At 57.6% G+C, this 17406-nt stretch overlaps 1 protein-coding gene across 9 annotated transcripts in view; it reads right to left on the reverse strand.

Annotated features, from left to right (window-relative positions):
• Positions 1-6637: 6637 nt before the first annotated feature.
• Positions 6638-17406, reverse strand: part of UNC13A (unc-13 homolog A) — a 62511-nt gene continuing 51742 nt past the window's right edge. For 6 of the 9 annotated variants that reach the window (XM_043586971.1, XM_043586972.1, XM_043586970.1 and 3 more), the window contains 7 exons: positions 16085-16141; positions 15635-15715; positions 14620-14767; positions 13514-13570; positions 10805-10897; positions 9689-9848; positions 6638-8154 (listed from right to left, as the gene is read on the reverse strand). In XM_043586971.1, the coding sequence (XP_043442906.1) occupies positions 7854-8154; positions 9689-9848; positions 10805-10897; positions 13514-13570; positions 14620-14767; positions 15635-15715; positions 16085-16141 (897 nt within the window). In that variant the 3' untranslated portion in view covers positions 6638-7853. The remainder of the gene's footprint in view (positions 8155-9688; positions 9849-10804; positions 10898-13513; positions 13571-14619; positions 14768-15634; positions 15716-16084; positions 16142-17406) is intronic. The other 3 variants (XM_043586977.1, XM_043586976.1, XM_043586973.1) reach the window with 1 other exon arrangement.

Below are 17406 nucleotides of genomic sequence, written 5' to 3' on the forward strand. Positions count from 1 at the left end.
TAAATTATGTAATGAAATGGAATCGCACATGGATCATGAATCACATAATTGGATTACACCCTCCAGGAACCTGGTTATCTTACTTACGTTCCCTGGATGGTCCCGGCAGGTTGGCAGGTGGAGTGGTGAGAGGGTGTGGGTAAACGGGGTGGGATCAGGGTAGATTAAGGGGGGTTGAGGGCAGAGCAGGAGGACAGGGTGAGGTTGGGGCTGGGGCTTCAGGTGACAGGGGCGGGTGGGCTGAACATGGGGATGGTTGCTGAAGTTTAGCCCAAGGCTAGGAGAGGTGAGGAGAAGCAGGAGGGGAAGTCGAATAATGGGTTAATTAGGTCAGAGGTTGGCAAACCATGGCCCAGGGGCCCCAATCTGCCCAGCTGCCTGTTTTTCTTCTTAGTGCTAAAAATTGAGGGATGCCTGGGTGGCTCAGTCCGTTGAGCGGCCGACTTCGGCTCAGGTCATGATCTCACGGTCTGTGAGTTCAAGCCCTGCGTCGGGCTCTGGGCTGATGGCTCAGAGCCTGGAGCCTGTTTCCGATTCTGTGTCTCCCTCTCTCTCTGCCCCTCCCCCGTTCATGCTCTGTCTCTCTCTGTCCCAAAAATAAATAAACGTTGAAAAAAAATTAAAAAAAAAAGTAAAAATAAATAAATAAAAATTGAGATGAAACTCAGATAGCATAAACTTAGCCGGGCGAAAGTGTACTGTTATGCCCAGAATTCGTGATCCCCAAAGACCGCCAGGGAGCCGAGTCCGACGTAAAGGCAAAAGAGCCTTTATTCGAGCTAGCTCGAGCTCAATCCCCTACCTGCACGGATACAGCGGTGAGACACCGGAGAGAGAGCGAGTTTCAAAAGCACAAAGGTTTTATAGGGGTCTAGGGGCAGTTGGAGAGGTAATGGCTGTGGCCTCAGCCGATTGGCTGGGGAAGGGTCGTGGCCTCAGCCGATTGGCTGGGGAAGGGTTGTGGCCTCAGCTGATTGGCTGGGGAAGGGTAGGAGTCCTGTTCCGCAGGTCGCTGGGCCTGTTTTGATCAGGAAGTTTGAACGGGTGAGCGGGAGGTTACTCAAGGGGAGGAGGCGTGGTCTAGGTGAAGGACACCGGACAAGATGGAGTTGGCTGGCTAGGCCCACCCTTTCAGTACAACCCCGTGGCATTTAGCACGTTCCCAATGTCGTGCAGCCATCACCACCATCTGCCTCCAGAACTTCTCTATCTTCCCAAACTGGAACTCTGTCCCCTTTAAAGACGAACCCCCCATCTCCCTCCCCCAGCCCCTGGCGCCCCCCCCCCCCCCATTCTACTTTCTGTCTCTACAGATTCGGCTACTCAAGGGACCTTCTGTAAGTGGGATCATATTTATTTGTCCTTTTGTGACTGGCTTCTTTCACCCAGCATAGTGTCCTCAAGGCTCATCCATGTCGTAGCCTGGGTCAGACTTTCCTTCCTTCTTAAGGCTGAAGAATATTCCAGAACGTGGATAGACCGCGGTTTGCTCATCCATTCATCTCTTGATGGACATGCTGGGTTGCTTCCACGTTTTAGCTCTTGTCACCCATACTGCTGTGAACACGGGTGTACAAATATCTCTTCAAGACCCTGCTTTCAGTTCTCCGGGGGAATGTTCCCAGAAGCGGGATTCCTGGCTCACCCGGGAATTGTATTTTTCAGCTTTTTAGGGCCCTCCCGACCGTCTTGCACAGCGACTTGCACCGTCTTCCATTCTCACCGGCAGGGCACCCGGGTGCCAACTTCCCCACGCCCTCATCAACACTTGCTGTTTGTTTTTTTTTTAATGTGTGTGTGTGTGTGTTTTTTAACGTTTTATTCATTTTTTTGAGAGACAGAGCGCGAGCAGGGGAGGGGCAGAGAGAGAAGGAGACGCAGAATCCGAAGCAGGCTCCAGGCCCTGAGCTGTCAGCACAGAGCCCGACGCGGGGCTCGAACCCACGAACCGCGAGATCACGACCTCAGCTGAAGTCGGAGGCTTAACAGACTGAGCCACCCCGGCGCCCCAAGACTGGGATTTTCTCAGTCAACATCACGCTAACACTCATTCCCGTCCTTGGTCGGAGAAAAATCCTCCTGCAGAGAGAAGGGCAGGAGTGAGCCGGCCCCTCGCCCACAGGTATGGCCTTGGCTACAAGACTCGGTGGATCCCGAGCCAGCCCCTTCGGTTCCCACAGCACAAGCAGCAACGTGAGCCCCTCCCCCCGCCCCGCCCCCGCTCCCAAGCCTCGAGGGTGACACGATGGACCCCACGTGCTGAGGGACACGGGGCCAAGGGCTGCGCACCTTTTGTAGCGAGCAGCCAGCAAGCCAGCCCCCTCTGTCAGGGAGCGAGGGAGCAGTTACGCAGAAGACACGCTGTGTAGACCATGCGCCCAGCTACGGAAACTGCCGGGTGTCAAGGGAGAGGAGAGAAGCTTTTGCAGCCCGGCGCAGTCAGCAAAGACCTGCAGGGGCCCCGGTGGCCTGCGTCTTCTGACACGACTCAGACAGTTCTGGCCTGGCCGTTTTCACTGCTAATACTCCCCCGTGTGAACCGCACCCCCACCCCCTCCAACGCTGCTTCCGGCCTCCTGGGGCCCAAGTGCAAGGCTCCCTGAGGGCGTACTCGGAGGAGAGCCTCAGGCCTGGGTAACGCTGCTACGGGTCCTGCTTTTAGCTTTTTCTGTTCCTGGTAGCTCAGAGCCCTCAGGGAAACCCACTCCCGGTGGCCGAGCTCACGGCCCCTGCCCTGGCCACTCAAATGCGGAAGCCACCCCAGATCTTAAGAGCGGGATCCTCAAATTCACCCAGGAAACCCTGAGCTGGGTGAGGTTCCGTTTCTGCCCCCTGGTGGGATGGGGGCTCAAAACAGAAATTAAAAGGAGCTGCAGAAAAAGGGTTTGTTCTCTGCATATGCGAGTTTATGAAATGAGATTCTTACCTGCTACGTTCGAAAAAACAACAACAGACAACAGACGGGGCTGTAGGTTGAAGATGAGTGTGTCCCAACTTGCTTGGGCTAAGAGCGACAGCTACCGCATGAATGTCCTCGGTTCAGATCCCGGATCTTTCCTTCTCTGCAGTATCTTTTTTTTTTTTTTTTTAAGTTAGCCCCCCCCCCTTTTTTTTTTTAACGCATATTCATTTTTCAGAGAGAGAGCGCAAGCAGGGGAGAGGCAGAGAGAGAGGGAGACCCAGAATCCGAAGCAGGCTCCAGGCTCTGAGCTGTCAGCACAGAGCCCGACACGGGGCTCGAACCCACGAACGGCGAGCTCATGACCTGAGCCGAAGTCGGACGCTTAACCCACTGAGCTCCCCAGGCGCCCCCTTTTCTCTGCAATATCTTGAGTCGCGTTCGTGGGTGGGAAGTGTGTTCAACAGCGTGTGTGTGTGTGTGTGTGTGCGTGTGTTAAGTGCTAGGCTGTTTTTGTTGTTTTTGCTGATTCGGGAGCGAAAGGAAGCCACCACACGTCTGAGGCTTTTCGTTTTTTCTATTTTTTTTAATGTCTGCTGTTAATAAAATATTTTTACAGAGACCAAAAAGTCAGAATAGTGCAAAACATCTCAACACCATGCATTCATGACCGCTTCTCGTTGGGTTTTAAATGTTTGTTCCAAGTCACGTATTTACAGAGAGATGGGGGCATCTGTGCCGACGCCAGACCAACGGGATGGAATTAAAACAAACGAACGAACAAACAGCATTTTGATTTCACATTTGCAATCACATGCTTAGAGAAGGTATGTGGAGGAATGAACCCCCCTGGACTGCGTGGCCGGGTCTGGGGGGGGGCGGTCTCAGGGTGCCAGGGTCAGGGGTGAAGCGTGAGTCCCCCTGGCCGTGTGGCCTGGGATGCGCAGGGGACCCTCCGCCTGTGACCTGGGTCTCGAGAGAGCCACCGCGGTTAGGCAGGGGTTGGGGAAGGGGGAGGTCTTACTCGACACCGTCAACTTGATTTCTCTCTTTAAAAAAAATAAAAGGCAAAGAGAAAAGCAACACGTGTCAGCGAAGACGACTTTGGTCCTTGACGATTCTTAGGAAAGGATGTTCAGGGGGCAGGCGGTGTCGCGATACGAACCCGAACCCCCAGCGAGCTCCCCTCCCTCTCCACCGGGGCAGCAGAGTGTGGGGCGACTCTGGGCTGTCCCTGCTCTGCCCCGCCCCTCAGTGTCCCCATCTGCAAAACGAACAGCACAGGGTGTGGGGGACAGAAAGGTCTCTGAGGTCCCAAAGATTTCTAGTTGGGTGTTAAGTTTTTTGCATCTCTGATGGGGTCACGGTGAGGTGTCAGGCTCTGGAGCCTGAGAGGGATTGCGGGTCAAGGCCAGGCACCTGCTCGTGTAACATAAATCCTTCCAGGCTGGACCGGGGAGAGCCAGAAAGACGGGTGGGTTCCTCTTCCTTCTAGATCCCTGATTTCCCTTTCTCCCCATCTCCGAGTCTCTCTCTCTCTCCATCTCAAGGTCTCTCTGTGTCCTCTTACCTTCTCTCTCTCTCCTTCCCTCCTCTTCTCTGTGTCCTTACTCTGGGACACTGTCCCTCTTGTGGGGGAGGGGTGGATGGGGAGAGGGGTAGGCTCTGTCCAAGATACAATGTCGCACTCCCCCTACCCGACTAGGGGCCAGCCCTACTCCACCCTTCCCCTGACCCCTGGAAATCTAGGGCCAGATCGTGGCGTGAAATGGATCCGAATACAACCCCTAGACCCCACCAGGCTCAGAACTTCGGGCCACCCCAGGTGAGGTGGTGAGTGGCCTTGGGGAAAACCCTGCTCCTCTCTGAGCCTTGTTCCAATACAGGAACTTCCTAGTTCCAGAGGCTTCGGGCCTCCTAGACTCCTTTCCTTTCCTCTCTCCTCCTCGTCTGCTCTCGTCCTCTCTTCCCCGTGTGTCCTGCGACCCAGTCACAGGCTGGCTGGAACGCCTTCTGTGTGCCCAGGTCTATGTGGGAGGGGAAGATTGGTATGGCCAGACATGGATAGACACGCAGGCGGACCCTCCACCCCAAGACCGTTCAACTAGGCATAGCCTTCCATCTTCCCCCTGTGCCGGGTCTGTGCTGGGTGAACTTGGGGCTGTCAAGAGGCCTCAGACCCCAGTCCGGGGTGGGGGGGCGGAAACAGGGCCTGTCCCATGACATCAGGGACAGAGGGGTGGGGACGGGGGCTGGGGAAGTCCTGAGGAGGAGCAGGGAGGGTTTTCTACAGGACAGGATATTGGGGATGAGTCTTGAGGGATAAATAGGAGTCCCCTGGGGGAAAGAAGAGGGAGGAAATTTCTAAAACAGCTCTAGCCTGGGAGTCAGGGGAAAAAAAAATCATTCAACAAATACTCCCTGAAGCTCCCTCCATGTGCCTGGGCTGGTGCTGGGGAACTGGACACACACACACACACACACACACACGCAGGTGCGCGCACGCATGTACGCGCGCGCGCTCATACATACACGCACACACACGCGGGCCTTGACCAGAGACTCCCAAGGATCTTTTGGGAAATAAGTTGGCTCGCTCAGGCAGAAGCTCAGCTCCCCCTTTTCTTGCTGGTCACCCATAAATCCCGCAGGGCTCGCCCCAAGTCACGTTACCTCCCCTTTGGCTGTTGGCTGGTGGTCTCAATCCACCTCACTCCCACCCCCCTAACCCCGTGGCCAAAATTTAAAATCTGCCCCTCAGTCCATGTGACAGAGATTCTCAGCTCCCCCCTTGCCACCTCCCAGCCTGCCCCTGGCCCCTGCCCCTCCCCCACTGTCCTGTATGAGAACCTGCATCTCAACCTCTGGTTCAGAACCTTCAGTCACCCACAGCTGCCGAAACTCAGGGGACATATGCAGCACCTCCAGGTAACGCAGGAAATGGTGCCACTTCTCCCAGACTTGTCCACGTGCCGGGAAACCATCAGTGTAAACACACAACTCCCAGCACCTAGGATTTGCACATGGCCTCCTTAGAAATGCCAGACCCTTGGCCAGTGCACAGCAGGAACAACTGTACCCATCGGCCCTGGCCTCGTCTAAGGGGTGGGTTTTTGTTTTTTCCTTTTTACTCTATCTCCCAAAATCTTTCCAGGAATTAATTTCAGTATCCCGAAAGCACTCTCTCTCTCTCCCCCAAACTGCATCGGTCCATTCTCCATGAGGTAGCCAGAGGGAGCTTCTGATGCCTGAAATCCAGACTGTTCTCAGCTTTAAGATCTCCTGGGGCTCCCCAAATCTCTTCGGGTAAAATCAGAACTCCCCAGAGCAGCATACAAGGCCCTGCCCGGTCTGATATCCCTGCAGGTCTCCTCGACATCAGCACCTTCTCCCTGTGGTCCCCCTCACCAGCCACAGTGACCTCGCTGCGCTTCAAACCTGCCCACCTCAGCCTCCGCACCTATGGTTCCCTCTGGTGCTTGGTCAGTCTGGCAGGAAAAGCAAACGGCCCATAAGCACCCGTCCAACATGGAAAAGCAGATTCTGGGCAAAGACAAGCCGTGACAACCTTTACCAAAAGATTCTGTCTCCGTGAGCTAAAATGGGGGAAACTTGACTCTGGCCAGATTGCCCCACCAACGCCTGCTGGAGGAAGAGCTCCAGGCAGGTGGAGGCCCCTCCTGGGGGTATCCTGCCGCACGGTGCCTGAATGAATGAATGAGATTTTGGAGACTAAGCTCCGAGCATGTTGGTATATTTACACACACACACACATATATACACACACCTAGAGTTTCTGGTCTCTTTCTCGCCTGCCTGGAGAATTCTGGGAGAGGAAGAAGGGGTGGGGGGTGGGGGGGCGGTGCCTGGGTCCAGGGAGTCCCAAACCCTCACTCTTTCTTGGTGGGAGGTCAAGAGTTCTCAGGGAATCTTCCCATAGGGTCCCAGGGGAAGGGCTGAGGGCTGGGGTCTTGCTTGGCAGCCGGCCGTGGGAGGGGGCAGTGGGGGCCTTGGCCCAGAACCCCCATCCCTTGTGAGGAATGGGGGAGGTCCCCTGAGGAGGGGTTAGCAGCAATGGGGAGCTGTGTCGGGTCATCCGATTTCAGCCCACCCTTAGATGGGGCACACAGGCCACAGGGAGTGGGGAGAAGGTGTGGCACTGGGACCTTCAGCAAAGTCTCGAGCGGCTCTCTGGGCCGCAGTTCTGCCATCTGTTAAACGGGTGGGTTAAACTCTATGCTATGAGGATGGGTATGTTGGGGGAAAAGGAGAGGCAAACCCCCATGCGGAAGTGGGGGCAGTGCGGGTGCTTCAGAGCCGTCCACTTGGCCCCCAGGGTTTGGGCGCCCGAGGGCGCATGTGCTTTTGAAATCCCATCCTCCCCTCCCTCCCTGTTTATTTTTTGCACAAACATGAAAAGACACTCTGGTCCAACCTGGGCCCTCCAACCAGCTTTCTAGTGCCTCCAACCCCTAGACCACCCCAGGGGGCGCTCTAGGAAGCCCTGCCCCTTGCCCAGGGCCCGCCCCTCCAGGGAGCTGAGAGTTCCATACTTGGCAATTGGTCTTGGGCCCCAGGATTTGGGGACCCATCTTATGGCTTTTCCAGGGGACAGGAGGCAGGGTCTCCCCGTACCAGAGCCCCAGGACCTGGCCTCCTCCACAGGGGGGCAGGACTCCCTCCCATCCCAGCTCGAAAGGTCCCCTAGGCGCTGGGGACTTGGCTTCTAGTAGGGGACGTGGCTTCTTCCTTCATCGCGCCCTAGGGCGTGGCTGCTCGAGGGGGCGGGGCGTCGTCCGTTCACCAGTCCCTAGAGGTGGGAGCTAAGTCAAGGGCGCAGGCGCACTCAGCCCTCCGCACAGAGCCCGGAGACTCGGCCTCTGGGAGGTCCCAGCGCACAGACGTCGCCCCGCCCCGCGCGCAGGCGCAGTGCTGCCCGCCCGCGTGCCCCGCGCTAGGGCGCAGGCGCCGCGCCGCCCTCCTCGGCGGAGCGCGTGTCCGACTTGAGCTTGACGAACTCCTTGGCCACCTCGTCGTTGCTGCGCTGTGACAGGATGCGCAGCACTGTGAGGCCCGTGTCGTCCATGTGGATGCGGCGACCCAGTGGCAGCCAGCAGGCGGCGCTCCCGCGCTGGGCCAGCTCCCGCAGCTGCAGCACGGCCAGCCCCACCGTGCGGTCCTCGCGCGCGAAGCAGTAGTCCTTGACGCACACCTGCAGCTCGTAGCACTCCGGGCCCGCGTCCGCGCTCAGCGTGCTGCGAGGGGGCGGGGCGTGAGGACAGCCCCGCCCGCCGGGCCACCACCCCCTCCTGCTGACCCCGCCTCCGCGCCGGGCCCCGCCCCCGAGGGCTGGGCCCCGCCCCGCCCCCAAGTAGTGTCTCTGCTCCGTCACTCCTTCCTCCCTTCTAACCCCCACCCCACCTCCAACCCACAATACCGCCACCATCCTACTTTCAGCCGAGGGCCAAACCCCGTCCCCACCCCAGGTGACACTTTTCCCAAGACACCCTGGCGAGGCCATGCTTCCACCCCGTCCAAAGCGCCCACACCTTTGGCCCGCTGAGCTGCTGCTCGCCACCCTGCCCCAGACGCCACGCCCGGAGGCCCCTTTACCAGGCTGCCACCTGAACTCCGGTTATCTCCTTGGCGTGCCCCACCCCCATGCTTCCTAGCCCACCCCTCTTACCTCTAAGGAGATCTGTCCACGCGAACTGCTCTCAAGCGTCACCGTGAGTGACCCGCCCCACACTCCAGCACGTCTCCCCCTACCAGCAGGCTGCGTCCCCAGTGATGCTGGGCTTCTGCCCCCAGGGGACCTGCCCTAATGGGCTATGCCCACACCACTCCCTAGAAACACCCTCCCAGGCTGCATTCTTGGCCCTTTAGGACTACCAGCCACCCCAGGAGACATTTGTCCCCCAACTAGATCATGGGCCTGCTCCCAAGCATTGCATCAGGTGACCTACCACTCCAAAATCCTCCGACCAAGAGCCCTCTTCTTGTCCTTCAGGGGTCCCCACCTCTCCCCTGCTCTGATGCTCCCTTACCCCTCTGCATTTCTGTCCCCCAGGAACAGCCCCCTCCCCCCACTATCCTGCCCCAGTGAGGTTTACACCTAATCTAAATGTCTGCCCATCCCAAGTAATACCCTGATCAGACATTTTTATGCTCCCCAGGTCATCTGCCCCTCTGGACCCTGGATGCTTCTGACTAAGCTCATTCTTGCTCACCAGGAAGCCCCTTCTGGATGCGACCCCACCCCCACCCACTTGACGGGCATCCCCATGCCCTGGACCACGGTCTACTCCTGTCCCCCAATGCAGACTCCTCCTGACCTGCCCCAGCAGCCCTGACAAGGCTCACTGCTGACTCCAGGATACCTGCCCCCATGGCCCTGAGACCCTCACCCACACGTTTCTTGCCTCATCACGATCGCTCGTGGCCCTTAACCAGACCTGAGTCTCCAACCCCAGAAGTGACCCTGCCCCACATGCCCCCTCTGCTCAAACTTCCCTTCCTCTTCACAAGCCTTCATCAACATGTTATATCACATTCACTGCCTCCCCTGGGAACTGCCTGTCTCCCAAAGTGGTTACCCCCATCCCCTCGCCCACGTCACTCCTGCACCAAGGCGCCTCGCTTCCCAGGGCCCTCACCTAGGATATGACCCCTCTCGTTCCTGCACCCAGATACCACTGGCCCACCAGACTTCCCTCTGGCCTAGCGGGCCCCGAAATTCACGCAGCAGATGGCCCCTCCCCGTGATCCCCCAAGCATCCTCAGACTCACAACTGGAAGCTCTCGTTGTACTTGGGGGCCCAGCTGTTGTTCTTGGATTTGGTTGCAAACTTGCGTTTCTTGTCGCTGAGCTGGGGCCCGATGATGTTGACCTCGATGAATGGCCGGAAAATGCCAGAGGTCTGCCACTTGAGGTCATTGGCCGCCACCACTGTCGGGGGGAAGTAGAGGGTAAGACTGTCAGGGTCCTCTCTACGAAGCTGTGGTTTTCCACGCCTGTCTGAGAAGCCCCATTCCCCGCAATCTTCCTACAGCTAAGCGCGGCCGTATGACGAAGTTCCAGCCGGCGAAATGTGAGAGGAAGTGATGTGTACAACTTTCAGGTTGGGGCTTAAAGGGCCAGGAGAACGCGCTACACGTTCTTCTCCTAGCTGCAGGCTGGGATGCTGGTGGGTACTGAGTCCTTTGGTACCTTATGGAGGAGGAAAACATTAGAGATGAGAGTGGAATAAGAGAGTGGAATAAGGGATCCCCAACACTGGAAAACCTCCACGTCAGCTCCGGGCTGATTGTCCTCGGAGTTAGAGAAAATCACATTCTATTTTGTTTAAAATTTTTTGTAATGTTTATTGATTTTTGAGACAGAGAGTGTGCAAACAGGGGAGAGGCAGAGAGAGAGAGAGAGAGAGAGAGGCACAGAATCCGAAGCAGGCTCCAGGCTCCGAGCCGTCAGCACAGAGCCCGACGTGGGGCTCGAACTCACGGACCGCGAGATCATGACCTGAGCCCAAGTCAGACGCTTAACTGACTGAGCCACCCAGGCGCCCCTCGTTCTGTCTTGTTTAAACCAGTGGTGTTTTAGGCCTTGGCTAAAACAACCGAGTCTGTTTTAATCGACAAATAAATAAATAAGTAAAAGCCAACAAAAAGAAGGCAGAGCGGAGGAGGGATGGAGAAAGTGGAATTCAGTCCCATCACACTGTTCGTACCCCTGGATCCAGCCATGCCTGAAAGAGCTTTATTTCTGGAATTGCTTAGTTTTATGAGATCTTTTTTTTTTTTTTTTAATAACTATTTTTCTTGATTAAGCTCGTCTGAGGGTGGTTTCTGTCATAGGACTAGCGAATCCTGGAGAGGGCACTCTCCCTCCCAACTCAGACTACTCACCTTTCACAGTGACCTTGTGCTCCCCGGTTCCCGGATGAGTGAAGAGCTCGACGTGGACTGAAACTTCACCCACAGGGTCTTCCACACCCGAGCCTGGGCGGGGTAGGGGAGGATGCTTGGCGTGAGCTCCATTCCTCCCACCCGCTTAAGGGACCTGGACCACCTCCCACCCACCATGTGCTGGCGGCACTGGGCCATCAGCCCTGACAGGGTTGGCACTGAGGGTGGGGCTGGGATGGCACGTGGTCTTAGGAGGCCAAGAACGCTGGGTTCTGCCCCTTCACTGCCTTGCTGTAGGGTCTCAGGCGGGTCTCTTAACTTCTCTGAGTTTAACGCACCTGCCCCCCATTTTTCTCAGGCCAGTGATTGCCGCCTGGTCGAAACTCATCCTGGCAACACCTGACCCCCTAGCTGCCTGGGTTTCATTTTCTCCTTTGGGTTGGCACAGTGCCAGACTCTGCGGGTTCCCATCCTATACACTAGCTGAATACACCAGAGAATCTGTCCCACCTCCTTAGCCTCCATCCTGTCCCATCCCCCACCCTCACATGCCTGGACCGTTGCAGTAGCCACTTCTGAATCCTCTTTTCTCAGTAAGAGAAATCCTATTAAGGTAGATCACTTCCCTCCTCTGCTCAAAAGCTTTCCATGGCCTTCCATCTCCCTCTGAAATCATCAAAGTCCTTTTTGTGATCTGCAAGGTCGCTCCCAATGTGTCCTCGCTATTCCCTGGCCTGCCTCGTTTCTCTCCACTCTCACCCTCGCTAACTCTGCTCCAGCCCCGTGGGCTTCCTCGCTGCTTCTCCAAAACACTGTGATAACCTGACCCGACCCAGAGTCCTCACTTCTTCTGAGGCGACAGCTTGCAGGAGATCTTTTCTCTCCCTCCCTCAATGCCACTCCTCTTTCCAATAGAGAATCTCGAGTTTCCATTGAGAAATACCCCCACACCCACCTCAGATCTTGGTATGGCTAAATGAGCCATGGCTGCCCAGAGCATTCCCTGGCCACAGTTGCAGTGATTGGCTCAGGAATGGTCATGTGACCCACGCTGGGCCAATCAGAGTTAGCTCTGGGACTTTGGCTGCAACTCTGAGGAAAGACTCTTCGGTGCTAAGCTAGCAAGGCTGTCTCTGCCCAATGGGGGGAAAGCCTGCCTCACAGATGTCTCAACAGAGACCAGTGACCAAAGACATGGTTAGAGGCTCTGGATTCAGCTATTATTGGTGTCAGCGTAACCCTCAATCTTTCGGTTCCAGGCCCACAAATTCCCAAGTCTGCCTCTATTTCTAGCTACCAGGAATGCCCTGACTGATTGGTTCCGATGAGGGTCATTGAAGGAGCAGCTTAACACTCTCTGTCCCGTCCCTCTCTCTGTGGCTCTGGAAAGGGCATCCTGTGGGGCCTGAAACCTGTGACCGCCAGCACCCCCACCAGGCCCCTCCCCTGCCCCTCAGGAAGCTCCCCACACCTTGAGCGCCCCATGCATGGGGGAGGAAAGGGAGAGTCAGGGGTGGGTGCCCAAGGTTAATCCGGGTTACCTGGCATTGGGTAGGAAGTGACTGAGGCTCAGGGGGCAGAGAGGCCTGGAGACCCCCATCACCCCACTGCTGGGGCGTGCACCCCCCCCCATCTTTGCTGCCCACCCCAGGCCACCTTCCTTGTCATTTCAGGCTTCGGTCCCCCCTCCCCCCACCAGTCACATGCTCAGCCTCACCTCCCCCACCCCCCAAGGCTGATGCTTCACAGCAAGCTCAATCCGGGCCAGACTGAGGGTGCCAGGGGGGGTAGTTGGGCAATGGTGGGTGGGGTGAGGGGTCAGACCATGGCCAAAGCTAGTAAGAAGGGGGAGGAGGGCAGTGCTGGGCGCCCCCATCCCGTAGTTTGCTGGCTCCAAGGGGAAGGGTCTTTCTGGGGCTTCCCTGTGCGTACCCCAATCCCATCCCTCCCCGACTATCTTCCCGTAGGGGAAGGTTCCTTGGGCAAGTGGCTTAATCTCCTTTGAGACTCAGCTTCCTCATCTGTGGAATGATGGACCATCCTGGGGGGCAATTGGGAGAAATCTTTTCAAAAATCCCTGAGAAATGCTTCTTGGCACAAGCGCTGGCCCAGAGTCAGAGCCTGAAAACCGTTAGTTTGCTATGCTTGGAAGAATGACATCAGTAATAATATTAATTAATTAATTAATTAATTAGTTAATAATAATAAAAGTAACAACAATACACTCGCTGGGAGCTACTGCATGTATGACAGGTCAGGACCTTCTCTACATTTAATTCATCTAATCCTAAAAACAATCTTACGAATTAGGGCCCCTGACGGGTCCCATTTCACAGATGAGAAAGCTGAGGCTCAGGGAGGCGAGATGCTCCCTGCAGGCGTCCGGCCCGCCCAAATGGCGGAGCTGGGATCATAGCTCACTGGGATCTGAGCCCACTCTTAACCGTGCAGGCGCTGTCCGGGGGACCGGGATCTGGCTTAAGAGATGCACCTAGGAAGAAGCGGATTCCGACTCGAATCGCTTCTCCTTCCCCACGTGGAACCAGCAAGCCGTCCTTCCCCCTCATCCACCTAGGCCCCCACAGCCGGGCCGGCCTGGACGGGGCCCGGCGGGCCGGGGAGGCGGAAGGACGGGCCTTTTACTAGCCGGGGCCGGGAGGGGCGCAGGCACCGGGCACCGGGCGGGCGGCGGGCGGCGGAGGCACGTACCCTTCTCAGGATAAATGTCTTCACTAAGGGTAAACCTAGTCCCTTTTCCACCATGGACTAATCACGGGGGAAGGTGGAGAAAGGAGGGAAGGGAGGGGTGGGGGGAGAGACGAGCGAGCGAGAGGCGAGGATGGAGGGCGAGAGTGTACGTGGCGGGGAGCAGGGGAGGCGCGGAGAGGGGGCGGCGAGTGAGAGGGAGGAGAAACAAGAGAGAGAGAAACGTCAGCTGCAGACGGACGGACAGACAGCCTCCCGCTCCGGGGGGGGGGGGGGGGACACCAGGGACACTAAAAGCAGCAGCTTGGACTGGGCACGAAGCTGAGCACAGAGGCCTGACGCCCAGGGAGCGCCCCGGGCCCTGGGCTGACTGGAGGGCAAGGGGGCCGCTCCCCTCACCCCAGCTTCCGGCTTGCGGGCCACTCTCCCTCCTACCCCCCTGCCGGAGCTAAGCCTGGGTCAGCGGCCAAACATCTCTCCCTGGTCTTAGGGCCGGTTTTGAAAAGGGCGGGTCCTCAGGGAGGGGAGCTAGGACCCTGGAGTCCTGCTCCCCTCAGCCCCAGCTGCTGTGTGGGAACTCAGAGAGGGACAGGAGACAGAGACAAGAGGAGAGAGAAAGAGAGAGAGAGAGAGAAAGCGAGAATTTGAGAAATGGAAACCCCTCTCCGTCCACTCCTCCAGGCCGGGGCCCCGCCCATCCCTGGGACAGCCAATCAGTCCTTTGCCGCGTGACGTCATCTGCCCCGCCTCCCCCCGCCCCTAAATGTCAACCACTCCCCGGACCCTGCCCTTCAAAGCCGCGTCCCTCGGTGCTTTCAGTCGCTCCCTGGTCCTGGCCTTTCAAAGAGGTCCCGCCCCACAGCTTTCAATCCCCTCCTGGCCCCGTGATGTCATAGATTTCCCCCAGGAAATGCCAATCACCTCCTGGCCCAGTGACGTCAGAAGTCCCGCCCCCACGAGTTGTTGATCCCTCACTGGCCGGGTGACCTCACGGAGCTCGCGAGCGCCGGGAGCTGGTCAGTTGCCCCGGGCCGTGACGTCACAGAGGCGAGTCAGTGGCAGCCTCGCTGGGTAGGGGCTGGGTCGCCGCGCGCTAGGCCGCCGCTTACCCTGGGCCGATTGCGTCTGCACGAAGGTCTTGATGAGCAGGTCGGTGGCCTGCGTGTAGAGGGACAGGGCGTAGCGCAGGGACTGCAGGTCTGGGCTCTTCTCCAGGAAGGTCTTCTTGAGGCCCACGCCACCTGCGTGGAAGTATTGCTGTGGAGGACGGGGTGGCGAGAGGTGAGACCAGTTGGGCAGCCCCAATCCGCCCTCCCCAACTCCGCTGCCCTCCGGTGGCGACGCGCCCCGGATGGCCTGGGGGCCCTCAAAACACCCAAGTCGTGCTCTCCACTCCCCGACCTCCAACCCTGTCCCAAGTCCACGGGTGGGCTTCCGGCACTCTCAAAGTAATATCCATGCCTCCCGCCTCTCCCCAAGCCTCTGTGGCCCCAACCCTGCAACCTCCCAGGCTTCTCTCCAAATGTCTTCCCCAGAACGTACCTGCCTCGGGGTCTTTGCATTTACTGTGCTCACTGATGGGGAGTCCCCCCCCCCCACTTCAAACACCCCCATTTTGCCATGGTGGTCTTCCTCTGGGTAAAGTCTCGAGGAGCTTTCCCTGACCACCCTCCTTACTGTGTTGCGAACCCTGTTTCACTATAATTCTCTGTTGCAGCAAAAAGTGTCTTCTAGAGTAATTTTCATGCTTTTTGGGTCATGGAGACCACAGTGTTCTTGCACGGGCTGGTCCTCTGCCTGGAATGCTTTGTTTGCTTTGCCTTGTGAACGCCTACGCATTCCTCAAGACCCACCTCCCACATGCCTTCTTTCAGAAAGCCCTCGCTTCTCCCTTCCTGGGCTCCCTCAACTCCCATCCTCCCTTCTACCCGGCCCTGACCCCACAGAGCTGGGGCTGTCCCCCCCGAACCTAGGGCTCCTCGGGGCCCCGCCATCAGCCAGCCCGGAGCTGACAGAAGAGTCATCAGGGGGTGTTTGTAAATTGGATACATTGAGGTGGGTTCAAGCCTAAGTCACACGCTCTGCCTGCTCCCCCTGGGATGACACAGGGGTGGGAACTCTCACCTTGATGGTGTCCAGGGCCAGCTCAACTACTGCACACTGCTTCGGGGTCAAGCTCTTGGCTTCTTCTCGTACCATGTGGTCCTGGATGGACGGAGAGAGGGCCCGGGTGGGCAGACCCACCTTAGGGATCTGCCTGTCTATGGGCCTCATCCCTGTAAAACTCTGAGGAGTTGGAGAGTGGGTCTGTCTTTTCATCACGATGTCCCTGGTGCCTAGCATGTGAGTGGCACCCAACAGGGGCTCAATATTTGTTGAATAAACGACGTGTACCCTTGATCAAGCTGTATCTGAAGCCGAACTTTGCACATCTTTCCAACCCAGTGGAGCAAATCAATTATGCTTCCGTCAGTCTGAGCAGGGTTTCTGTCCCTTGAGCATGTCACCATTCTGGGACCTCTCCCCCCAGGAAGCTTCCCCACCCCAATCTCCTGCCCCCACCCCTGGCCTCACCTTGAGTTTAGACAGCTGACCCAGTTCTTTGGCTGCATTGAAGATCATCTGGGTTCCCTGCAGGTAACAAAGAGTCACAGCCAAGGTGAGCGTGGGGGTCCTCCAGACCAATCCCCACAGCCTTACTGACACCCCAGCCCGGGACACGATCTTAGTTTTTGTCCAGAGGCTCTGGGCAGGGCAATGGTTGTGTCCCAGGGACAGAGGCCTGGAGCTTCCCCCTCAGAAAGCGCTGAGGAGGAGGTGGTGACTTTGTCCTTGCAAATCCCAGTGTGGGCGCACTACCCACCCTCTCGCCTCCCTCAGGACCCCAGGTTTGTGGGACAGAGACGACAGAATGGGCAGCGAGGGGCCGTGGGTGTAGGGAGCCGTAGATGGTGTTTGTCGGTATGGGATGGGCTTCCCAGCCCGAAGTCAGGGGGTTTTGAGAAAACTGGGGGATGGGCTCTAGTGACCCCCGCCCCCAGCCTTCCCCGCCCCCTCCCTGGGCCCATTCTCTGTGTGGGCGAATTTCCCCAATAATCTGGGCGGCTGTTAGTCTGACCTTGTAAAGGGAAGAATCCTCCCCACCCACACACACCTCGGTACCCATCCCCCACCCCACCCAAAACAGACACCAGCAAGATGGCATCCTGGTTATGGCCCCGATGAGCCGGGTGGGCCTGGGTTCAAATCCCAGCTCTGCTGTGTGGTCCTGGGCAAGTCACTTAACCTCTCTGAGCCTTCCCATCTAGTCGGGGGACATCGTATCCACTTCACGGCTTAGCTGGGGCTCAATCTGTCTTTGTTCGGTGTTCGCTGTTATTATCATTTGGTCTCAAGGTCATGAGCAGTGCTGGGGGCAATGGTCCTGCCGCCTCCGATCTCTGTGCTGGGTGACCTGTGGCATGTCCCCGGCCTTTTCTGGGCCTCAGTTTCCTTCCCTGGTTAACAGGGGCACCTACGCTAGCTTGGGGGATGGGGGAGGCCTAAGTGTCAATGAGGTAATGAGTCCTGTGTTTACTGGGCCCTGGGATGGTCCGGGGTCCTGAGCAGGGCGAGGCAGGGAGGAGGGCCATTCATAGCTGTGATCTTTGGAATCGTGTGGAGGGTCGACCAGCTGGCCGATGGGAGCTGGCCCTCCGGCCACTATTACTGTTGTTACTTTCATCCTGGCTGTCGCTACTCTTTTCATTCCTTGTCTGTGATGACCGGAGGCTGTCATGAGGTACAGTGACTCAGGAGCCCAGCCGTCTGGTCCTTGGTTCCCCCTGCCACCCCCTCCTCCCCTCCTGCCTCCCCCCCGCCCGCCGCCCCTCGCGAGCAAACCAGACAGACAAAGG

This window comes from Prionailurus bengalensis, chromosome A2 (assembly GCF_016509475.1).
Source record: "Prionailurus bengalensis isolate Pbe53 chromosome A2, Fcat_Pben_1.1_paternal_pri, whole genome shotgun sequence".
NCBI lineage: Eukaryota > Metazoa > Chordata > Mammalia > Carnivora > Felidae > Prionailurus > Prionailurus bengalensis.